The following is a 26,847-nucleotide window of genomic DNA, read 5'->3' on the forward strand; positions in this document are numbered from 1 at the left end:
TGCTGACCCTGAAATTACAGTACGTCATAAAAGGAGATGACCTTCAGGCAGCTGAAAATATAGAACTGAGATAGAGGGAAATGTAAGGCCGCAAATATAAAGTCATCAGCATGAAGTGAATGACTGAATCGCAGATATGAGAGCTCACTGAAAGAGACCACAGGATAGAACTTTGGAGGAATGAAAGAATAAAGGTAATCAGGGAGCCGAAGGAATCTGTACCAAAAGACCCTTAAAAAGCAAGCTATCGTACAGATGTTCTAAAATGAACACATTTTGTACTTTAAACATCTATTTTTTTTTTTTACAAAACACAATATTATTCTGTAACTAAAAACACCAAGTTATCAGTAACAGGATGCTGCGATTACAAGTATCAGAGACCATACAAATAATGACATTTATTCTTCCACTTAACAGGAAGTCCAAAGTTGGGTAGGTTCTCCACTTTTTTTTTTTAATTTTATTTATTTATTTGACAGACAGATCACAAGCAGGCAAAGAGGTGGTAGGGGTGGGGCAGGGAGCAGTCTCCCTGCCAAGCAGAGAGCCCAATGCGGGTTGTCTTAACCCAAGCCAAAGGTAGAGGCTTAACTCACTGAGCCACCCAGGTGTCCCTGGTTCTCCACTTTTATTCAACATAGTACTAGAAGACCTAGCTCCAGCAATCAGACTACAAAAAGAAATAAAATGCATCCAAATCGGTAAGGAAGAAATAAAACTTTTACTATTTGCAGATGACATAATACTATAGATAGAAACCTGAAAGACATTACCAAAAAACCACTAGAACTGATAAATAAATTCAGAAGGTCACAGGATACTAAATCAATTTAAGAAATCTGTTGCATTCCTATACACTAATAATGAAGCATCAGAAAGTGAAACTAAGAAAAGCAATCCCATTTATTGTTATACCAAAAAAAAAAAAAAAAAAAAAAAAATCCAGGAACAAACTTAAACAAAGAGGTGAAAGACCTGTACTCTGAAAACTATAAAACACTGATGAAAGTAACTGAAGAAGAAAAAAGAAATGGAAAAACATCCCATGCTCATGGATTGGAAGAACAAATATTGTTAAATTGTCTATACTATCCAAAGCAATCTACACATTTAATGCAATCCCTTTCAATATGCCAGCAGCAGTTTTCACAGAACTAGAACCAACAATTCTAAAATCTGCATGGAACCACAAAAGACCCTGAATCTCTGAAGAGCCAAAGCAACTTGGAAAAAGAAAAGCAAATTGTTGGAGACATCACAATTCTGGACTTCAAGTTATATTACAAAGCTGTAATAATGAAAACAGTATGGTACTGGCACATAAATAGATGCACAGATCAGTGGAGCAGAATGAAAAAAAAAAAAAAAAACAAGAAATAAGCCCACAACTATAAGGTCAATTAATCTTAACAAAGCAGGAGAGAATATCCAACTGTTGACAGTCTCTTCAACAAATGGTGTTGGGAAAACCGGACCACTTTCTTACACCATACACAAAAAGACTCAAAATGGATAAAAATCCTAGAAGACTAAACCACAGGCAATAATGTCTCTGACATGAGCTGTGGCAATACTTTTCTAGGTGTGTCCCCCAAGGCAAAGGAAATAAAAGCAAAAATAAACTATTGGGACTACATAAAAATAAAAAGCTTCTGCGCAGCAAAGGAAACAATCAACAAAACTAAAAAGACAGCGTATGGAATAGAAGATGTTTGAAAATGACAAATCCAATAAAGGGTTAGTATCCAAAACATATAAAGAACTTATAAAACTCAACACCCCCAAAACAAATAATCCAATTAAAAAATGGACAGAAGACATGAAAGACATTTCTCCAAAGATGACATACAGATGGCCAACAGACACATGAAAAGATGCTCCACATGATTCATTATCAGGGAAAGGCCAATTAAAACTATGCTGAGATATCACCTCACACCTGTTAGAATGGCTAAAATCAAAAACACAAGAAACAACAAATGTTGGGGAGGATGTGGACAAAAGAGAGCACTCATGTGCTGTTGATGAGAATGCAAACTGTATGGTAAAGCCACTGTGGAAAACGGTATGGAGTTTCCTCAAAAATTAAAAAGAAGTGTATGATCCAGCAATCACACTATTGGGTATTTACTCCCAAAATAGAAAAACACGAATTCAAAGGGATATATGCCCCTTGTGTTTATAGCAGCAGTATTTACAATAGCTAAACTATGAAAGCAGCCCATGTTCATCAATAGATGGATAAAGAAGTGAGATATATACATATATATGCATATATATACACACATATACATATATGTGTGTGTATATAAAATCTCAAATATCCCACATACTATGGAATATTATTCAGCTATAAAAAATAATTAAATCTTGCCACTTGCAATGACATGGATGGAGCTAGAGAATACAATGCTAAGTAAAATGAGCCACAGAAAGACAAATACCACATGATCTCACTCATATGTGGAATTTAAGAAACAAACAAGCAAAGACAAAAAAAAAAAAAAGAGAGAGAGAGAGAGAGAGAGATAGCAAGGGAGATACAGAAAGAGAGACAAACCAAGGTACTGATGGTTACCAGAAGAGAGTTTGGTGAGGGGGATGAGTGAAATAGGTGAAAGAGATTAAGAGTACACTTATCATGATGAGCACTGAGTAATGTATAGAATTGTTGAATCACTACATTGTATACCTGAGACGAATATAAGACTGTATATTAACTATACTGGAATTAAGAACTTAAAAAATTAAAATAAAAAAAAACTAAAAATTTGGGGAGGTTCTTGTTTTGGTTGATTCAGGCACTCAATTAGGATTCAGGAAATTTAATAAAGACTACATATTATCAAAGACTAGGGTATTTTAATTTGTCCACTTTCCATTCTTGGAACCGTCCTCTTTTTTCCAATGTTGGGATTACAACAAGGGGCCAATTTAGATACTACATAGCAATAGTCGCTTCCTGGGACTCCTTCTGAAAAGTAAGAAAATGTTTCTTTGAACCACTTTTTATTGGCCAGAACCAGATCACAGGCTCATTTCTGAACCAAACACTGGTACGAAAAATGGAGATTGTATTAACTGCCTTAGAGACAGAATGATCATATAAAGTGGACTGAATATTGGCAGAATTATCACAATGTCTACTGTAAGAAAAATTTCAGCTAACATTGTAAAATACACAGGTTGTTTAGAATATTACTGGTTATAAATATTATACAGTATAATAGAAGATAAATGAATATTTTTTACAAGATGATTGACATTGGGTAATTCACCTCCCTTCCTTTTTTTTTAAAAAAGATTTTATTAGTTAGTTAGTTAATTAATTTGAGAGCAAGCTAGCGAGGAGGAGCAGACAGAGAGGGAAAAAGAAGCTAAAGCAGACTCTGCACTGAGTGCAGAGCCCAACCCAGGGCTCGATCCTACGATTGAGAGATCAGACCTGAGCTGAAACCAAGAGTCACTTAAACAACTGAGCCACCCAGGCACCCCTCACCTACTCTCTTTAGGTTTCAGTTCTCTTTACAAAAACAGGAGAGCATGGATCCAGTTAGTGGTTTTTAAATTGTGCTCTGAGAGTCCTGGATGGTCTGTGGAAACCATTAATAGCTGCTAATAGAGGAGCAAGAGCCCTTAAGTATATATAGCTCCAGTGTTCCTCCAAGCTTCCTTTTAAGCAAAAGCAGCTCTACCTTATTTGTTTTAATATGGAGATTCCGCATCTTGAACTGAGGGTTCTGCAGCTCAAAGACAAAAACAAGATTAGATGATCCCTATGATTTTAAGAAATTTAAAGATGATCTGAAGAAGATAGTTTGGAGAGAACTGGATATTGTAGAAATAGAAAACAGTTCAAGCATGAAAGGAGAAAGGGCGATTGATGAGTCAGAAGGAGTTTCAGACTTTGCTATCTGATAAAGGAATTTAAAGGTAAATGAGTCTGTGTTTCAATTGTCTTAAAAGACTATACATATAAACTACTTACAGTCTGCGGTGCAGAAAAACTGAATCTAACAAAGCTGCCTTAATCCTAATCTTAACCTAATTTTACTTGCAAGTAACAATAATCCCATAAATTTCTACGGCATGTTTGACTTTCGGAAGTGTTTTCCATGCATTTATTGTCTTATGTTTATTATACATATATAAAACAAGAAAGGTAGGGGTCATTCTACTCATATTAAAAACAAGAATACAAAAGGGGGGAAGGAGAAAAGCAATGCCTGTACAGGTCTGGGTCAAGCACCTCTTTGAGATGACTACAGTTGGAAGGTTTAGTTTGAAAGAGAAAGGTAAAGTGATGAATTAAGACAAATAGAATAAGTGAGAAATATTATTCAGGGAATTATATGTAGGCAGAAGAGACTAAAGGACTGCGTAGAGTAGTGGGGACTGAAGGACTAGAGGCAGAGAGAACAGATTTGAGAGCACCATGGTACAGACAGAAAAGGATGTTCTGGCTGGAGAAAGAGGACAATGAAAGAGCCCAAAGGACATAGTGTTTAATGATAAAGTTTCAAGGCAGGGACACACTAGTTTATAGATCTTTAGAGTCAAAACATAGAAGGAGCTGCTATTTCAGGAGTATGAATAGTAAACAATTTCCCTTTTTAATAAATATATGGTTTCTAATGGGGAATAAGAGAAGAAATGTACATGGACAAATTGTTTATGCTGCTATCACTATTAGGAAGGTTAAAATTGTGGGTTCTGGAGTCAAAATATGTCTAGGCTCCAGTCCTGGCTTTATTTTCCTTGTTATGTAACTTTAGGTAACTTATTTAACTTCCTTCTGTCTCAAGTTCCTCATCTATAAAGTAGAAATTTAATTTTTTAAAAACTAACAAATCTTGTGCTATGTAATACTCCATGCAACAAGCATTTGTTGAGTATCTACTACATGTCAGGCACTATTGCCTGTTATTACCTCTAAGTGAATCCAAGGGAGTTCTAGGATTATTTTTTCTACTTTCAAAATAAAGTCTTAATAATGGTATAGTTAAATATTCTTTTATTTATTTAAAGAATTAAGATTCACTTTTTCATATCTAAAAATAAGAATTTTCCTGTAGGACATGAGCTCCTCAAGGAAAGGTATCATGTTTTATACTCATCCCATAGCAGCCTAATACATTCAATGAATTTAAAAGGAACTGAACATTATAATGACTATAAGAAGAAAATTGATAAACATGATTATGAAAAAAACTGTGACTTTACCTAATATAAGATTTGATGAACACTAAGGTTGATTTATTCAGGATAAAAAAAAAGGCAATAAAAATATTTGGTAAGAGCAGTTGATGTGAGCCAGACAGAGTATTATTAATGACACAACAGTTCACAGTCAGTTTGTAAGACTAAATAGAAAGTGGTATATTTAAGTATAATGCTGAGGGTTTAATCACTGATTGAACCAGCTGGCTTCACTCCATTCAATGTAACAACCACAGCCCTACAGATCACCATGTATATAGACAGATGCTCATGGTTTAAATGTGAACAGACCAGTACAATAATGGAAAAATAAAGTTAGTAGATGGTGAGTCACTAGCATTATATTAACTTTAAAAGAACAGCATATTTTTTGGCTAGAAAATAACCGTGACTGTTGTAATAGATAGCCCTAAATTTGTGAATTTAAAATAGGTTAATTCTAGGGGTGCCTGGGTGGCTCAGTGGGTTAGCCTCTGCCTTCGGCTCGGGTTGTGATCTCAGGGTCCTGGGATGGAGCCCCACATCGGGCTCTCTGCTCGGCAGGGAGCCTGCTTCCCCCCCCCCCCTGCCTACTTGTGATCTCTGTCTGTCAAATAAATACATAAATAAATCTTTAAAATAGGTTAATTTTTCATTATAAGTACAGATCCAAGAATATGCTAGAAAACAACAATTACAGAAATAAGACCGTATAATAAAACATTACACTAGACTAGAGGGTCTTTGACTTAACAAACTTATTGAACAAAAGAACATATTGACCTTGTTATTTTCACCCTGGATAAACATTTGAAAACATGAGATGGTAGTCAAATTGACTACGGACTCTGAAGGAAATTAAAAAAAACAACTGGTAATTTCAGCAATTAATTTAACTTTTAAAAATTTAAGAGGTTAATTCAAAGGAAAATTGTTTGTTAGAGGACCTCAAAGTTTTAATCTCAACTCAGATTTATGGGATGTTTGGCTAATTTTTATATTGCTACCCAGTATTTAGTCACAAATCATCCAAGTATTAAAAATGATCTTTTGTGCTCAACTGACTCTACTTTTTTAAAAAGCCACCAATAATACTGGACTTAATGTACATCTTTCTTTACACAATGGTGTTTCAAAAAACTTGCTTTCAAGTTGCTTTTCTTGTGTACTAAATTGGTAGTTTTAAAATTTGTAACTTTGAACTTTTATTTTTTTATATTGGGTTTTCCTAAAGCAAGATACACCTGTAAAAAATAAATAAACATTCAAACAACTTAGAAATTATTAGATGCCCTTTATACTAGTTTTATACTAGTAATCTATTCTAGATTCAATCCTAAAATACAAAGTTCTACAGATAAAAGTACAATTAAACAGAAGTATATGCTGCTAAAACATATTTCTATCAAGTGGCTTTTAATTCTCTGAATTAATAAAAGAGGATTCATTTTTCCTTTTTTTTTTTTTAGATTTGACAGAGAAAGACACAGCAAGAGAGGGAACACAAGCAGGGGGAGTGAGAGAGGGAGAAGCAGGCTTCCTGTCGAGGAGGGATCCCAGTGATCATGACCTGAGCCAAAGGCAGATGCTTAATGGCTGAGCCACCCAGGCGTCCCGAGGATTCATTTTTCTAAAAGTTATTTTTTCTGTCAAGGTTACAAAGTTCAACAAACTTCTATGGCTTTCTATTCTTTTCAACAACTGAAAACATGGAGCTTTTTAATCAGCTAGGTTTTCTAGGAGATACTCTAAAAGGCATCAATTTCTATTACAAAAATTGTTATGAAACAATAAGGAAGTGGGAAAGGGGAGGATAAGCGTGAAAACTCAGTATATAGCTGACAAAAGTAAAAACTAATCATTTCTTATGTCTTTCTTTTTCTCTTATATATTAATTAATCTTAAGAGCATAATAAACTAAAATCAGAGACCTCCATGAAATGATTATCCACTGAAAATATGCTTTTGATTTTATAGCCCTTATTGCTTTTAAATATCCTGAACTTTTAGTACATTGTCTGTTTTCTAACCATTTTATTCAAAGCTGTTAGTGCAGCAAGTAAACAGCACATGCTTTGATCTCATTAAATTACAACTTATAGTTCCTAGAGTCATAAATATTGTGCTCTTTTTTCCTTTACCCCTCCTTTTCTGGTACAGGGTAGTCTGTTAAATGTCACTATCTCCTTGAGTGCTCTGACGTTTACTCAGACAAACAGCAGAGGTTATGAATGCTGCTCACAGATAGTATCAGGAATTCTTCATGATTGCCATAATGGTGAACCCAACATTCAGAACTGTAATATCTAGTTTAATCTAACAACTAAGTTTGGTCTGTTTAACTTTGCACACACACACACAAAAATCCATCTTATCACAAGCCAATAGCTTAACTGTTCTGAATAAAATCATAAAACAGAATAAGAGAAAAATAAAAATTATCTTTGGGAAAATTAAGGATTAAAAGTTTTAAATGAGTGATATAATCAATGTTACTAGAATTAATTAGCTTCTAAAAATGACAATAAAGAATGAAAACGTTTTCTTAGAGCTGAAAATTAAGACTACATACAAAATACAATACACTTATACCTAGAATGTCTGAAATATTAAAAATAGCTGTTAAAATATATTTTAAAATTTTCACTCTTTTAGCCACTCAGACTTGGAAATTTCAAGGTAATAAAATTCTCTCACTTTACCCTTTTATACACTCTCTCTTCTAAGAACTGTTTGGTAACATAGTCACTAACTGTAATGCTCTGGAGAGAGGCCACCACTGTATAACATAACAGTACATTTAGTTAGCCCTGGCAGGGAAAGGGGTAACTGTGCTCCTGAGCAACACTATTCTACTTGTGTAAAGAAAAATACATACTTTTTACTCCAAACTACTAATGGTGACTCTCCATGGATTTACATGAGCTTCATCTCCATCTACAGGTCAGTCTTAAACTAACATTAGAAATATGGTATTATAATGAAACATTTGCTTTTATTTAATGAAAAAAAAACACATAACTTAGTACAGAAACTTAGAAGGTATAATCCTCTTATAATAATGCAAAAGCAAACTAAATAAAAGCATATGAAAATTTTAATATAATCACTAAATTAATATGATTAATCCATTAAATCATGAATTTAAAAAATTCCAAAAAATGTATGAAAAAATAAATGAATCAAAGAGACATCACTGAAAATGTGCTTAGTCACAACTCTTCAGTCTCAGTATTTAGTTATTAGTACTTGCATTTGAAGTTTAGATTAATAAAAATGAATGGTCCTTTTAACAACCTGCTGATTTGAAACTATAAATTTTTAAATTACAGGTTTTCTTCTTATATTAAATAAACCCATCTTTAATATTCCAGGATGTGACTGAAAATAATGTTTTCTACATAAAAACTATCTGGTTTGCTAGACAAAATTAAGACTTTTAAGGGATAGGAACATATGCTTATTACCCCCTTCTGTTATACTGAGCTACTCCTATTCTCTTCCTTTCTGACTGTCAAAAAAACCAACTTATTTGTAGTTATAAGATCAAAGAACTAGATAGAATAGTGTTACAAATATTATTGGCCTTTGGACTCTGGTTTAACATTTAGAAGACACTTCAATCTTTATCCTAAGTAATCCTGCTTTCCTTGAAACAATGCTAAAACAGAGTGTAGTAAAATTTTCTGATTTCTTGAATTATACATAAAAGTATATTATTTATCTCACAGCACAAAACACTTCTGTTCAAAACTTAAATCTGTTACTCTAGATTCTTAATAAAATTTTAATTTCATAAAATTATAGTTAAATATAAAAATAGGGGAATTTATTTCCAGTTAACAAGTAAGGAGCTTAAACTTTGTCTTGACAGCACTTTATCCTGACAACAAGTAAAAGCTGAACAAACTGAAAATCAACAACTCCTCTTAGATCTGTCAAAGCAATGAGGTCATAAGGCAAATAGCTACCTCAACAATTGGAGAGACAGACTGGCAAATTAACAGAGCAAAAACCCACAAACAGAAACCTCTGCAGGAAATAGTGCCAGTGTAGGAAAGCCTGGAACTGTGACTGACTGACTGCCAGAGGCTCAGTATAGACAACTCTGACAGTTAAAACAAAAACAAAAACAAAACAGAGGACTGAGTCACAGTAGGAACCCCCTCCCTGACACATACACAGAGTTTTGTGAATTTCATTTCCAAGACCTCTCACAGTATCAGAAAAAACTTCCCTCCTACTTCCAGGGGAAAGAGAGGAAAAAGCAACCATTTTGAAATATGTCAGGGCATTCTGTTCTTCTTAACAAGGACTGATCTCAGAAGAAATTATTGGACCTGACCCTAAACTACCCCAGGAAAGGATAATATCCAAATCTAGCCCCCTCCAACTATGCTGTACTACCCAAGAGAAAGAAAAAACTGAGGAATACTGTGAAGTTCACAGTCCAGTTACACAGGCTCACCAAAAGAATGAGACCTAATCATAGGACACTTCACAACCACCCCCCCAACAACCTTAACTTATCATTACATTACTACAGGCTATTTATTGCAAATCCTTTCACATGTATATCATATCCATCTTTCAATAAAAAATTACAAGGCATACTAAAAGTCAAGAAACACAGTTTGAAGAGACTGAACAAGCATCAAAACCCATGTCAGATATGGCAGAAATATTAGAATTATCAAATGTGGAATTTAAAAAAATATGCTAAATGCTTTAATGTAAAAAGTAGACAAAACATAGGAGAACAAATGGATAATGTAAGTAGAGAGACATAAATTCTAAATAGAAAAGCAAAAAGAAATGCTTTAGCTCAAAAACACTGCAATGAAAATGAAGAATGCCTCTGATGGACTCAATAGTAATATGGACAAGATTGAGGAATATCAATGAACTTAATATGATGGCAAAATTCAAAAACTCAAAACTGAGAAAGAAAACTAAGGAAATCAAAAGAGAATATCCACCAACTGTGGGACAGCTACAAAAAATGTAACATATGCATAATGGAAATACCAGAAGGAAAAGGAAGAGAACAAGGAAAAGAAGCAATATTTGAAGCAGTAATGACTGAGAATGTTCCTAAAGTAATGTCAGACACCAAACCACAGATCCAGGAAGCTCAGAGAACACCAAGAAGAATAAGTCACCAAAAAATTTATACCTAGGCATATCATATTCAAAATTCAGAAAATCAATACTTTAAAAAAAAAAAATACTGAAGAAGCCAGAGGAGAAAAAACCACCTTACCTACAGAAGAACAAAGGATTACAATCTGACTTCTCACACACCATACAAGCAATGAGAGTTATGTAAAATATTTAAAGTGTTGAGAGAAAAAACCACTAACCTAGAATTCTGTACCCTCTGAAATTATCCTTCAAAAGTGAAGGAGAGGGGCGCCTGGGTGGCTCAGTGGGTTAAAGCCTCTGCCTTCGGCTCAGGTTATGGTCCCAGGGTCCTGGGATCGAGACCTGCATCGGGCTCTCTGCTCAGTGGGAAGCCTGCTTTCCCCTTTCTCTGCCTGCCTCTCTGCCTACTTGTGATCTCTGTCAAATAAATAAAATCTTTAAAAAAAAAAAAAAGTGAAGGAGAGGGATGCCTGGATGGCTCAGTTAATTAAGCATCTGTTTTTGGCTCAGGTCATGATCCCAAGCCCTGGGATTGAGTCCCACATCAGTCTCCTTTCTCAGTGGGAAGCCTGCTTCTCCTTCTGCCTGCCACTCTCCCAGCTGTGCTCGCTCACTCGCTCTCTCTCTCTGACAAATAAAAAATAAATAAAATCTTTTTTTAAATCTTTTTTTAAAAAGTGAAGGAGAAATAAAAACTTTTTAAGACAAATATTGAGCAAATTTGTTACCCATGGGCCTGCCTTATAAGAAATGTTAAAAAAAATTTTTTTCAGAGAAAAGGAAAACAATATAGGTCAGAAACTCTGATGTACCTAATAAAAGGAAGAGAATCAGAGAAGGAATAAGTGATAGTAAATAAAATATTTCTGATTCGAAATTGATAAAATAACCATTTGTTCAAAATAACAACAGCAACAATATTGTTGATTATGTATGCTTAGGCATTAGTAAAATGAATGACAGCAGTGATATAAGTGACAAGAGAGAAGAATCTGGACTGTTTTGTTGTTATAAGGTACATGCACTACCCATGAAATGGTATGTTATTTGAAAGCAAACTTGGTTTACTGAAGAAACATTGTGAATTCCAGGACTAGCACTAAAAAAGTTTTTTTAAAAGTACATTTGAAATGCTAAGAAAGAAGAGAAAATGGAATCGTAAAATGTACAATTAAGACCACAAATAGCAAAAAAAGAGTGGAAGACAAAAAAGAGGTACAAAGGCAACAAACAGAAAACAACAAAAAATTATGGTACATATTAATCCCAATTATATCAATAATCACCTCAAACATAAGGAGTTTAAAATACAACAACCAAAAGGCAGATTATCAGAGTGGATCCAAAAACAAGACCCAATTATATGTTGTCTACAAAAAGCTCACTTTAAATATAAAAACACATATTGATTAAAAGTAAAGGGATGGAAAAGGATATACTGTTCTAACACTAATCAAAATAAAGTAGGAATCATTATATTTATTTTAACCAGAGTAGATTTCAGAGAAAGAAAAGCTACTGAGGACAAAGAGGGGCATACATAATGATAAAGAAGTGAATATTCCAAGAAGACATAACAATGTCTTAATGTGTACATGCCTAAAGAGTACCAAAATAGAAGAGGCAAAAACTAACAACTGCAAAAAGAAATAGAGAATTAACTATTACATTTGGAGACTTTAATATCCCTCCATCAGAAATGGACAGATCCAGCAGGCAGAAAACCAGAAGGATCAAAGTTGAACTTCGTATCACCAACTAAATTGATATAATTGAAGTGTATAGACTACTTAATCCAAAAACAGATTAGAAATTCTTCTCAAGCTCACATGGAACATTCAGCAAGATAGACCACATTCTGGACCATAAAACACAACTTAACAAATTTAAAAGAATAAAAATGACACAATTTCTGTTCTCAAACCATAATAAAATTAAAATAGAAATCAATAAAAGGTAGCCTGAAGAAACCAAAATACTCCAAGATTAAACAGCACACTTCTACATAACACATGCGTCAAAGAAGAAATCTCAGGAAAATTTTTTAAATATTTTGAGCTAAATGAAAATACACCTTTTCAAAATCTGTGGGATGCAGTGAAAGCAATGTTTACAGGGGAATGTGTAACATTGAATGCAGATATTAGAAAAGAAAAAAGGTCAAAATATAGAAACAACCCAAGTGTCATATGACAGCTGAATGGACAAGGACAATATGGTGTATATATATATACACAATAGAATATCAGTCAGGTCTCAATGGAGAAAAACTGAGAGCTCTTCTGCTACGGTCAGGAACACAGCAGGGATGTCCATTATCACCACTGCTGTTCAACATAGTACTAGAAGTCCTAGCCTCACCAATCACACAACAAAAAGAATTAAAGGCATCCGAATCAGGAAAGAAGAAGTCAAACTATCACTCTTTGCAGATGATATGATACTTTGTGTGGAAAACCCAAAAGACTCCACTCTAAATCTGCTAGAACTTGTATAGGAATTCAGTAAAGTGTCAGGATATAAAATCAATGTACAGAAATCAGTTGCATTTCTTTACACCAACAACAGGACAGAAAGAGAAATTAAGGAGTCAATCCCACTTAAAATTGCACCCAAAACCATAAGATACCTACAAACAAACCTAACCAAAGAGGCAAAGAATCTATACTCAGAAAACTATAAAGTACTCATGAAGGAAATTGAGGAAGACACAAAGAATGGAAAAATGTTCCATGCTCATGGATTGGAAGAACAAATATTGTGAAAATGTCTATGCTACCTAAAGCAATCTACACTTTTAATGCTATCCCTATCAAAATACCATCCATTTTTTTCAAAGAAATGGAACAAATAATCCTAAAATTTATATGGAACCAGAAAAGACCTCGAATAGCCAGAGGAATATTGGAAAAAAATAAAAAACAAAGTTGGTGGCATCACAATGCCAGACTACAAGCTCTATTACAAAGCTGTGCCAGTATGATACTGGCACAAAACAGACACATTGGTCAATGGAACAGAATAGAGAGCCCAGAAATAGACTCTCAACTCTATGGTCAACTAATCTTCAACAAAGCAGGGAAGAATGTCCAATGGAAAAAAGACAGCCTCTTCAACATGCACAAGAATGAAACTGGGCCATTTCTTTACACCACACACGAAAATAGACTCAAAATGGACAAAGGACCTCAATGTGAGAAAGGAATCCATCAAAATCCTTGAGAACACAGGCAGCAACCTCTTCGACCTCAGCCACAGCAACATCTTCCTAGGAACATCACCAAAGGCAAGGGAAGCAAGGGCAAAAATGAACTATTGGGACTTCATCAAGATCAAAAGCTTTTGCACAGCAAAGGAAACAGTTAACAAAACCAAAGACAACTGACAGGATGGGAGAAGATATTTGCAAACGACATATCAGATAAAGGGCTAGGATCCAAAATCTATAAAGAACTTAGCAAACTCAGCACCCAAAGAACAAATAATCCAATCAAGAAATGGGCAGAGGACATGAACAAACATTTCTGCAAAGAAGACATCCAAATGGCCAACAGACACATGAAAAAGTGCTCCACATCACTCATCAGCAGGGAAATACAAATCAAAACCACAATGAGATAGCACCTCACACCAGTCAGAATGGCTAAAATTAACAAGTCAGGAAATGACAGATGCTGGCGAGGATGCGGAGAAAGGGGAACCCTCCTACACTGTTGGTGGGAATGCAAGCTGGTGCAACCACTCTGGAAAACAGCATGGAGGTTCCTCAAAATGTTGAAAATAGAACTACCCTATGACCCAGCAATTGCACTACTCGGTATTTACCCAAAAAATACAAACATAGTGATCCGAAGGGGCACATGCACCCAAATGTTTATAGCAGCAATGCCTACAATAACCAAACTATGGAAAGAACCTAGATGTCCATCAACAGATGAATGGATAAAGATGTGGTATATATACATAATGGAATACTATGCAGCCATCAAAAGAAATGAAATCTTGCCATTTGTGACAACGTGGATGGAACTAGAGGATATCATGCTTAGCGAAGTAAGTCAATCGGAGAAAGACAACTATCATATGATCTCCCTGATATGAGGAAGTGGAGATGCAACATGGGGGGTTAAGGGGGTAGGAGAAGAATAAATGAAACACGATGGGATTGGGAGGGAGACAAACTATAAGTAACTCTTAATCTCACAAAACAAACTGAGGGTTGCTGGGAGGAGGGGGGTCGGGATGGGGGGGTAGGGTTATGGACATTGGGGAGGGTATGTGCTATGGTGAGTGCTGTGAAGTGTGTAAACTTGGCAATTCACAGACCTGTACCCCTGGGGATTAAAATATATGTTTATAAAAAATAAAAAATTAAAAAAAAAAAAACCTAGACTCTTTAGGGGGGAAAAAAGTGATAAGTCTCTAGCCAGGCTAAGGGGAAAAAAAAAAAAAGAAGGGACACAAATTACTAATATCAGAAATGAAAAAGTAGATATAACCACAGATCCTATGGACATTAAATAGAAAATTTCAAAAATGTTATGAAAAATTCTATGTCCACAAGTTTGATAGCCTAGATAAAATGGACCAATTCCTTGACATAACATGCCAAATGCACACAAGAATAAACAGACAATCTAAATAGACCTATATCCATTAAAGAAATTGAATCAATAACTAATAACCTAACAATCGAAAGCACCATACCCAAATGGGTTCACCAGTGAATTCTATGAAATATTAAAAGAAGAAATTATACAAATTCTGTATAATCTCCTAAAGAAGATGGATGCAGATGGAATACTTTGAGTTCATTCTATAAGACTAGCATTATCCTAATAACAAAACAAGACAAAAACATTACAAAAAAAACCACAGGCCAGTATTTCTCATGAGTGTAGATACAAAAATCTTTAACAAAGTAAGAGCAAATTGAATCTAACAATGTACAAAAATAATTATACACCATGATCAAGTGGGATTTATCCCACTTATGCAAAGCCGTTCAACATTCAAAAATTAATTAATGTAATTCATTGTACCAAGGGGCAAAAGAAAAAAAATCACACAATCTTATCAAAAGATGCAGAAAAAGCATTTGACAAAATCCAACACCTATTTATGATAAAAATTCTTAGCAAACTAGAAAAAGGGGAATTTCCTCAACTTGAAAAAGAGCATTTAAAAAGAAAACCTTCAGCTAACATCAAACTTAACAGTGAAAAACTTAACACTTTTCCACTAAAATTAAGAACAAGCCAAGGATGTTCCCTCTCACCAAACTTTTTAACACCACACTGGAAGGCTCAGCTAATGCAACAAGACATGACAAAAAAAAAAAAAAAAAAAAAAAAAAAACATATAGATTTGACGAGGAAGGAATAAAACTGTCTTTGTTAACAGATGACATGACTGACTATGCAGAAAATCTAAAAAAAAAAATCAACAAAGACCTCCTGGAACTAATAAGGGATTATAACAAGGTTGTAGAATATAACATTAATACACAAAAGTCAATTCCTTTCTATACTGGAAAAAACCTACAGTTCTTCCCCTTATATAAGGAAAAATCCAGTTCTTCCTCCTGTGTTTTTTTCCTCTATGTCTCCTTTACACAGAACACTTCTGACACTTATGGTCACCAAATATGTGGAGGTTTTCACCCACCAAGCAATTCTTTGCAACATCAGCTGTGTCCCCACAATTTAACTCACTCTGACACTATCTTCCTTGAAGGCAGGATCAAATCCCAAAGGTTAAGGGTTCAGTCCCATAAGACTGCTTCCATCCCACTTCAGATGCCAAATGCAAGTCCAGGTGTTTCTGACTGATCAGCTATAAATGGAGGTTCCCATGATCCCCCCTTTTGGGTTCCATTAATTCACTAGAATAGCTCACAGAACTCTGGGAAACACTTAAGTTTGCCAGTTTTTTTAACAGATATGATAAAGGATATAGATCAACAGCCAGAGGAAGATATACAAAAGGCAATATCTGAGAGGGTCCTGAGCACAGGGAATTCTGTCCTGGTGGAGTTGAGTTGTATTACCCTCCCTCTGAAATGATACTACTGGGATTTTATGGAGACTTCCTCAAGTAGGCATGATCAATTCTTAACTCCATTTCCAGCCCCTTTCCCCTTTATGGACTAGAGGTAAGTAGGGGAGAAGCAGGGGTAAAATGTTAAGCTTCTAATCATGACTTGCTCTTTCTGATGACCAACCCCCAACCAGGAGCTATTCAGCATCCCACCCAGAGTCACATTATTAAAACAAAAGATGCTCCTAGTGCTCTTACCATTTAGGAATTTATAAGGGTTTTAGGAGCCCAGTCACACAGGGTCAGGGTGAAAGACCAGATATTAGAACAAGAAATAGTCTTAGTTCTTTTATCACTTGGGAAATTACAAGTGATAGAAAATGGGGGCAGATATTTTCTATGATCTCCTGCTCTTAATTTTTGTTATAATTTTTAAGCAAAAATTAAATGCTTAGGTAAAAAAATCAAATAAACTATTTAAGACCTATATAATAATTATAAAACTCTAATGAAATATATTAAAGAACTAAACAAATGGAGAGATATTCAATGTTCATGAATTAGAAGAGCCAATATTTTCAACATGTCAGTTCTTGCCCAATTCAGTCTACAGATTCATTACAATCCCAATCAAAATCTCTGCAAGTTATTTTGTGGGTATCAGCAAACTAATTCTATGGAAAGGCAAAAGGCCCAGAATACCCAACTTAATACTGAAGGAGAAGAACAAAGTTGGAGGACTGACACTACCCAACTTTAGCACTTGCTATTAAAAAAAGGGTAATCAAGTCAATGTGGTACTGGCAAAAGAATGAACAATTAGATCAACAGAACAGAAATGAGAGCCAAGAAAGAGACCCACATAAATACAGTCAAATGATAGTTGACAAACTATCAGCAAAACTAACCTTTTCAACAAATGGTCATGGGACAATTGGACATTCACAGGCAAAATAAATAAATAAATAAAAGTGTGGGAGGGGATCTAGACTGAGATCTTAGACTCATCATAAAAATTAACTCAAATGGATCACAGACCTAAATGTAAAATATAAAATAATAAAACTCCTAGAAGATAATACAGGAAAAAATCTAGCTGACTCTATGTAAGGCAATGACTTTTTAAGTACAATGCGGAAGTTAAAATCCACACACAAAAAAATCTGATAAGCTGCACTTCATTAAAATTAAAAACTTCTGCTCTGGGGCACCTGGGTGGCTCAGTGGGTTGATTCCTCTGCCTTCGGCTCGGGTCGTGATCCCAGGGTCTTGGGATTGAGCCCCACATCGGGCTCTCTGCTAGGCAGGGAGCCTGCTTCCTCCTCTCTCTCTCTCTGCCTGCCTCTCTGCCTACTTGTGATCTCTCTCTGTCAAATAAATAAATAAAATCTTAAAAAAAAAAACCAATTAAAAAATGGATAAAAGATCTGGACACCTCACCAAAGAAGATATACAGAGTGCAAGTAAACATATGAAAGGATGTTCAACATAATATGTCATTAAGAAATTACAAATCAAAACTGTTAAAAGAGAGATACCATACACACTACTGCGAATGTGTGAAATCCAAAACACTGACAAGCCCAAATGCTGGGGAGGATATTGAGCAACAAGAACTCTCATTCATAGCTGGTAGGAATGCAAAATGAAATAGCCACTTTGGAAGAGAGTTTAGCAGTTTCTACAAAATGAAACATACTCTTACTATATAATCCAAACAATCATGCTCTTTGGTATTTACCCAAAAAAGCTGAAAACTTATGTGCACACAAAAACTTGCATATAGCTTTATTCACGACTGCCAAAACGTGCAAGCAATCAAAATGTCCTTCGGTAGAATGGATAGTTTGTGGTACATCCAGGCAATGGAATATCACTCGGTACTTTAAAAAAAAAAAAAAAAAAAAAAGCAAGCTACCAAGCCATGAAAAGACATTAGATAAAACTTAATGCATATTACTGAAAAAAGCCAATTTGAAAAGGCTATATTCTATATGATTCCAACTCTGTAACCTTTTGGAAAAATCTCCAAAACTGTAGAAATAGTACCAGAGTAGTGGTTTCCAAGGGTTGGGGGGAAAGGACAGATGAAAAGGCAGAGCACAGAGGATTTTGAGAGCAATAGAACTATTTTGTATGATACTATAATGGTGGATACATGTCACTAAACATTTGCCCAAACTCAGATAAAGTACATAACCAAGAGTGAATCCTAATGTAAACAATGGAATTTGAATGACTGATGTGTCAGAGTAGGTTCATCAATAGTAACAAATGCATCACTCTGGTATAGGATGTTGATAAAGTGGGAAAGACTTCTTCTTCCTCTCCTACCACTCTCAACTTGTATCAGTGAAGATATTTTTAGTTGCAAATTATGGAAAATTAAACTGGCCCAAACCAAACTAACACAGATAATAATGGGGATTTACTGACTCGCATACTGAAAAGTGTAGAGGTGGGGGAACGGTAGGGTTGGAGGATCCAGGGATTCAAAAATGTCATCAAAGAACAGGTTTCTTTACTTCACACCAATCTGGCATCCACATTGTCAGGTTTCTCCTGTTTGGTTTCTCATGTAGAGAAATGACTGACAACCAGAGGTGGGATGAAATTCTTCCTAGTTTATAACCACTAAGGCCATTAGTCTACTTCTGAGCCAATGACTGACATGAGAAATAAAATGTTTATGGCCTTCTGCCAATTTAGATCTCAATGTCCAATGTACTCCTTCATTCATGATGCTCTAGTCATACCAGACTTTCTCCAGTCCCCCACATATACCAAACTCTTCCCTATACTTAATCTTAGCCAGAAGTCTGAGAAGTGATTTCTAAAATTCTTTCCTGCCTCAAGACTTTTGTGCATGCTCTTCTCCTTGCCAGAGTATTACCTACTCTGTGTGATACCCTTTCTGGGTTCCAATAACTTACCTTCTTCTTGTTTTTTGGGTCCAGTATGGGGACACCTCTATAGCCTGAAACATTATTCTCTTCCCTCCCTATCCCTTTAACAGTAATAATCCAATGTAATAAATTCACCTATTATGATGTCATCACATTCTTTACATTTTCTTCATATGATTTTAACAGTTTTAAATTATTTGGTTTGTGGCATTATGTATTTTGTGCCTAATTCCTCCATTGGACTATAAACTTCAAAAAAGCAGGAAAATGTTTTATTTTCTTCAGACCTCTATCCTTAGGGCCACGAAGTACCTGGCATATACAGTCCATTCAAGTACTGAATGAATGAATGAATAAATGGTGTTGAGACTGACATACAGTAAAGATTAGCCATTCATGTCACCATAAGGCATACCACTGGTGACAAAGAGTATTTTGAATGAGTTAGGACAAATTCATTCATTGCATTTATTGGAATCATATAATTTATTGGAATCATAAACTCACAGTTTATTAATCTGTATTTAAAACATTTTTCTTTATACCAAAAAATATACCCGTTTTTCCAATACTATTTCATAAAACTAATTAGACTATAATTTTACCTAATACTATAAAACTGTATCAACCATACCTTCTTCAAACTGTCTATTTCAGATTCTTGTTTTTTATTTAAAGCTGAAAGTCTTTTGTTTTGCTGTATTGCTTCCTGTACTGCAACATGAAAAACATTTAGAAAAGTATTATATTCAACATCCATTTTAAGGAAAGTATCACCAAGATGGACAGGGAAAATAACCTTAGTGCACTGTATATAATTATTATTGAATTTAAAATATAAAATGTCACTGAGTATTACCAGTAGCAGGTAAGTTCAATTTATTTATTATAAATAAACCCATTACTTATTCCCTTTTAAATATACAAGTTTAAATAAGATAGTACCTACCATTTTGTTCTAACTTTTCATGATTCTCTTTCACCAATACAAATTGACCTGTTATGGTGCCATAATATTTCTCAATTTCATTCAGTTGCTTCTGATGATCTTCTTTAGCCAGAAGATGTAACTGGACTTTTTGTTCCTATTTTGAAGTTATTTAAAATGTTATAAATATATAACACATATAAAACATATACACACATATATATTTAAACATACATAAAAATTGTTTTTAATAACTTTTGTTACAAAATAGGGCATGAAAAAGTGCTGAGTACACCCTAGGGAGGAAATTGTTGAGATATTTCTAAACCTATGTAAAACTAAAGCCTTTTTTGTATTACAACAAAGTAGTCATTTAAATTTATAATGCTCTTGTTTATAATTTCTTTTTCAAAAACCAACTACTTTCAGGGATGCTGGGTGGCATCGTTAAGTCAGTTAAGCATCTGCCTTTGGCTCAGGTCAGGATGAGTCTGCGTGGTGGGGGAAGCCCACTTCTCCCTCTGCCTGCCTCTCCCCCTGCTTGTACACTCTCTCTCTTTCTCTCTCTCTCTGGCAAGTAAATAAATAAAATCTTTTTAAAAAATCAACTAGTTTCATTTATAGAAGAGTTAATTAGTCCATGCCAGCACTAAGCAAAATTATGCGAATATTAAAGCAGTACTCTTAATAATTTAGGAAAGGAATTCTTTTCTCTAAATTTGGGGGCACAATTATGAATGCATTATTGAAACTCTAGTAATTTTTCTTTTTTTTTAAGATTTTAAAAAATTATTTGATGGAGAAAGAGACAACGAGAGGGAACACAAGCAGGGACAGTGGGAGAGGGAGAAGCTGGCTTCCCGCTGAGCAAGGAGCTTGATGCAGGGTTCAATGAACATGACCTGAGCTAAAGGCAGATGCTTAACAACTGAGCCACCCAGGCACCCCAAAACTCAAGTAATTTTTCTGATTTTAATAAGCACAGCACCTTTTTGTTGCATTAAAAAATTGAATTATGAGAATAATACCTATCAGAGATTGAGAGGCAATACAGTATAGTAGAAAGTCTACTTAGGTTGAGAAACGTAATTGGTGAAAATTAGACCCAACATATATTTTAATATGGGCCTTCACTACTTTTGGCTAAAGCAGCTTGTTTTGTCATACTTAGAAATAGGACTTTAAATTTTAAAAAATATTGTTAATAAAATCAATTTTTTATTTTTTTATTTTTTCAAATTTTGTTAGTCACCATACAGTACATTGTTAGTTTCGGATGTAGTATTCCATGATTCACTGTTTGCATAACACCAAGTGCTCATGCAACAGATGCCCTCCTTAATACCCATCTCTAGGCTAACCCATTTCCCCATGCTTCACCTGCCATGCTCCTCCTCTTTAAAACCCTCAGTTTGTTTCTCAGAGTCCATAGTCTCTTCGTTTGTCCCCCTCTGATTCCCCCTTCATTTTTCCCTTCCTTCTCCTAATGTTCTCCATGCTATTCCTTATGTTCACAAATAAGTGAAACCATATGATAATTGTCTTTCTCTGCTTCACTTATTTCACTTAGCATAATCTCCTCCAGTCCCATTCATGTTGATGCAAAAGTTGGGTATTCATCCTTTCTGATGGCTGAGTAATATTCCATTGTATATATGGACTACATTTTCTTTATCCATTCATCTGTTGAAGGGCATCTCGGCTCTTTCCACAGTTTGGCTATTGTGGACATTGCTGTTATGAATACTGGGGTGCATATGGTCCTTCTTTTCACTACTTCTGTATCTTTGGGATAAATACCTAGTAGTGCAATTGCTGGGTCATAGGGTAGCTCTCTTTTTAATTTTTTGAGGAATTTCCACACTGTTTTCCAAAGTGGCTGTACTGACTTGCATTCCCACCAACAGTGTGAGAGGGTTTCCTTCACAGCCTCTCCAACATTTGTTGTTTCTTGCCTTGTCAATTTTTGTCATTCTAACTGATATAAGGTGTTATCTCAATGTGGTTTTGATATGAATCTCCCTGATGGCTAATGATGATGAACATTTTTTCATGTCTGTTAGCCATTTGTATGCCTTCTTTTGAGAAGTATCTGTTCATGCCTTCTGTCCATTTCTTCACTGGATTATTTGGTTTTTGGGTTTTGAGATTGAGAAGTTCTTACAGATCTTGTATACCAGCCCTTTTTCCATAGTGTCATTTGCGAATATCTTCTCCCATTCCATGGGTTGCCTCTTTGTTTTATTGACTATCTCCTTTGCTTTGTAGAAGCTTTTTATCTTAATGAAGTCCCAAAAGTTCACTTTCACTTTTGTTTCCCTTGCCTTTGGAAACATGTCTTGAAAGAAGTTTCTGTGGCCAATGTCAAAGAGGTTACTGCCTATGTTCTCCTCTAGGATTTTGATGGATTCCTGTCTCACACTGAGGTCTTTCATCCATATGGAGTTTATCTTTGTGTATGGTGTAAGAGAATGGTAGAATTTCATTCTTCTGTATATATTTTCTGTCCAATTTTCCCAGCACCATTTTTGGAAGAGACTATTTTTCTTCCATTGAGTATTTTTTCCTGCTTTCTCAAAGATTACTTGACTATAAAGTTGATGATCCATATCTGGTCTCTCTCTTCTGTTCCATTGTGTTTTGGGGGTCAGTACTGTGCTATCTTGGTGATCACGGCTTTGTAATATAGCTTGGAATCAAACAACGTGATGCCCCCAGATCTGTTTTTCTTTTTCAATATTTCCTTGGTGATTTGGGGTCTTTTCTGGTTCCATACAAATTTCAGGATGGTTTGTTCTAGCACTTTGAAAAGCATTCCTCAATTTCATAAAATTCATCTATGAAAAACCCACAGCAGATAATTCTCAATGGGGAGAAGCTGAGAGGCTTTCCCTTATGATCAGGAATACAGCAAGGATGCCCACTCTCACCACTATTTTTCAGCATAGTACGAGAAGTCCTAGCAACACCAATCGGACAACAAAAAGAAATAAAAGGTATTCAAACAGACAAAGAAGTCGAACTTTCTTTCTTTGCAGATGACATGATACTTTATGTGGAAAACCCAAAAACCCCACCCCCAAATTACTAGAACTCATACAGCAATTTAGTAATATGGCAGGATACAAAATCAATGCACAGAAACCAGTTGCTTTCTTAAACACTAATAATGTAACAGTACAAAGAGAAATTAGAGAATTGATTCCATTTACAATAGCACCAAAAATCATAAGATAGGGGCACCTGAGTGGCTCAGTCATTGGGCATCTGCCTTCAGCTCAAGTCATGATCCCAGGATCCTGGGATTGAGCCCCTCATCGGGGCTCCCTGCTGAGCAGGGAGTCGTTTTCTCCCTCTCCCACTTCCCCTGCCTGTGTTCCCTCTCTTCCTGTGTCTCTCTTTGTCAAATAAATAAAATTTTTTAAAGATTTTTATTTATTTATTTGATAGACAGAGATCACAAGTAGGCAGAAGGCAGGCAAAGAGAGAGGGGGGAAGCAGGCTCCCTGCTGAGCAGAGAGCCCTATGTGGGGCTCGATCCCAGGATCCTGAGATCATGACCTGAGCCGAAGGCAGAGGCCTAAACCACTGAGCCACCCAGGCGCCCCAAATAAATAAATTTTAAAAAATCTTTTTTAAAAAATCATAAGGGCGCCTGGGTGGCTCAGTGGGTTAAGCCGCTGCCTTCAGCTCAGGTCATGATCTCGGGGTCCTGGGATCGAGTCCCGCGTCGGGCTCTTTGCTCAGCGGGGAGCCTGCTTCCTCCTCTCTCTCTCTCTGCCTGCCTCTCTGCCTGCTTGTGATTTCTCTCTGTCAAATAAATAAATAAAATCTTTAAAAAAAAAATTAAAAAATCATAAGATACTTTGGAATAAACCTAACTGAAGAGGTAAAGGACCTATACTCTAGGAACTACAGAACACTCATGAAAAGAAATTGAAGACACAAAAAGATGGAAGAATATTCTATACTCATGGATCGGAAAAGAAACATTGTTAAAATGTCTGCATTGCCCAGTGCAATCTATATTTTCAATGCTATCTGGATCAAAATACCAATGGCATTTTTCAATAACATTTTTTTAAAGGTTTTGATCTTGACATCACATTGGTAGAATCACTGATTGGTTTCAAAACCTTTCATTCATTTTTGCCACATGCTTTTCAGTACCAGTGATGAGCACTCAGTAATTGTTTCCTGAATGAACTGTTGTCCTGTGGAGTGGCAGCAGCGTAAATTTATTAGATTTACCTGGCCTGTATCTGTTTCCCTTATCCAATATTATCACAATTTCAAATATTTATTTGAAGTAGTTCTTCCTCATTACAATCTAGTAGAATTGAAATTCACACGCTTTATTCTCCCTTAGTCAAGTGAAGGGTGTATTACTCAAAATAAATCAACTGATTTCTACCTTTTTGGAATTTGAAACTTGAGCAAAATGACTATAAAACTAAATAAGTTCAGTAGTGGTCCTATCCAGAGTGATGAGACTTAAAAAAAAAAAAAAAAAAAAAAAAAAAGATTTATTTATTTGACAGAGAAAGGGAACATAAGTAGGGGGAGTGGGAGAGGGAAAAGCAGGCTTCCTGTGGAGCAGGGAGCCTGACATAAGGCTCCATCCCAGGACACAGGATCATCACCTAAGCCAAAGTCAGACGCTTAATGACTGAGCCACTCAGGCACCCCGACATTCTTAACTTTTTCAAAGATACTGTTTAATGATTTTAAGCAAACTGAAAATATCGTTAGTAATGATCAAAATGGATGAATTCAAAGTTTCTCATATACTTCTATGGGCTTTTCAAATTCACTACTTAGTCATTTGAATTAATCATGTAACAGTTATAAACACAAACAAGCTGACAAGTGTACTTACAATGAAGATCTTCTATCTGTCTGGGTAGTCACAATTTTCCATAACAATGAAAAATAAAGAACCATATTCCATTCCTCTAAAATGCCACTTAATTCTTTAATCTAGAGGAATATACCTTCTTTCAGCAGAAGTGTAGAAACCTAACACAATTTCACAAAAATTAGTCTAAAGGCATTACTTCAACCCAAGGATTTTTAAGTTTTTATTTTTATTCCAATTAGCTAACATACAGTCTAATATTAGTTTCAGATGTACAATAATATAGTGCTTCAACAATTCCACACATCATCTGATGCTCATCATGACAAGTACACTCCTTAATCCTCATCACCTATCTCACTCATCCCCCCACCCATCTTCCCTCTGGTAACCAACACTTCTCCATATTTAAAAGTCTGTTCCTTGGTTTGTCTCTTTTTAAACTTTACTCATTTGTTTTCTTAAATTCCACATATGTGTGAGATGATACAGTATTTGTCTTTCTCTGGTTGACTTATCTTTGTTTAACATTATACCTTCTAGTTCCATCTATGTCATTGCAAATGGCAAGGTTTCATTCTTTTTATGGCTGAATAATTTTCCATAGTATCTGGAATATCTGATATATATCTCACATCTTCTTTATCTATTCATCTATCAATGGACATGGGCTGCTTCCATTAATCCATTCTGAGTCTCTTTTTGTGTATGGTGTAAGAAAGTGGTCCAGTTTTCTCAATACCATTTGTTGAAGAGACTGTCAACAGTTGGATATTCTCTCCTGCTTTGTTGAAGATTAATTGACCATATAGTTGTGGGTTTATTTCTTGGTTTTTTATTATTTTCCACTGATCTATGTGTCTATTTATGTGCCGGTACCATACTGTTTTCATTTCTACAGCTTTGTAATATAACTTGAAGTCCAGAATTGTGTTGCCTCCAGCAATTTGCTTTTCCTTTTACAAAGTTGCTTTGGCTGTTCAGGGATTCAGGGTCTTTCGTGGCTCCATGCAGATTTTAGAATTGTTGGTTCTAGTTCTGTGAAAACTGCTGTTGGCATATGGATAGGGATTGCATTAAATGCGTAGATTGCTTGGGGTAGCACAAACATTTTAACAATATTTGTTCTTCCAATCCATGAGCAGGGGCATGTCTTTCTATTTCTTTGTGTCACCTTCAATTTCATTCATCAGTGTTTCATAGTTTTCAGAGTATAAGTCTTTCACCTTTTTGGTTAGGTTTATTCCTAGGCATCTCATTACTTTTCATGCAACTGTAAATGGGATTGCTTTCTTAATTTCTCTTTCTGCTGCTTCATTATTGGTACACAGAACTTCAACCAATTCTGTACATTCATTTTTGTATCTTGTAACTTTACTGAATTAGTTTATACAGTCTAGTACTCCTTGGTTGAATCTTTCAGGTTTTCATTACATAGTATCATATCATCTACAAATAATTAAAATAAGAAGTAAAGGAAGAAGTAATTCTTCCTTACCACTTTGGATGCCTTTTATTTCATTTTGTTATCTAATTGCTGTGGCTAGTACTTCCAGTAATACTTTGAAGAAAAGTGGTGAGAGTGGATCTCCTAGTTACTGACATTAGGGGAAAAGCTCTGTTTTTCCCCATTGAGGATGATGTTAGCTGTGGGTTTTTCATAGAACTCCTTTACTGTATGTTGAGGTATGTTCCCTTTAAGCCTACTTTGTTAAGAGGCCTTTTTTTTTTTTTTTAAATCATGAGTGGTTATTGTACTTTGTCAAATG

General features: G+C 35.2%; 1 protein-coding gene across 2 annotated transcripts in view; it reads right to left on the reverse strand.

Moving 5' to 3' along the window:
• The window catches only part of CCDC73 (coiled-coil domain containing 73), a 175,304-nt gene that overhangs the window by 37,309 nt on the left and 111,148 nt on the right, over nt 1-26,847 (reverse strand). For both annotated transcript variants that reach the window (XM_059139025.1, XM_059139035.1), the window contains exons 8-9: nt 20,242-20,377; nt 19,927-20,006 (exon numbers count right to left, since the gene is read on the reverse strand). In XM_059139025.1, coding sequence (XP_058995008.1) covers nt 19,927-20,006; nt 20,242-20,377 — 216 coding nt within the window. The remainder of the gene's footprint in view (nt 1-19,926; nt 20,007-20,241; nt 20,378-26,847) is intronic.

Source organism: Mustela lutreola, chromosome 1 (assembly GCF_030435805.1).
Source record: "Mustela lutreola isolate mMusLut2 chromosome 1, mMusLut2.pri, whole genome shotgun sequence".
Lineage (NCBI taxonomy): Eukaryota > Metazoa > Chordata > Mammalia > Carnivora > Mustelidae > Mustela > Mustela lutreola.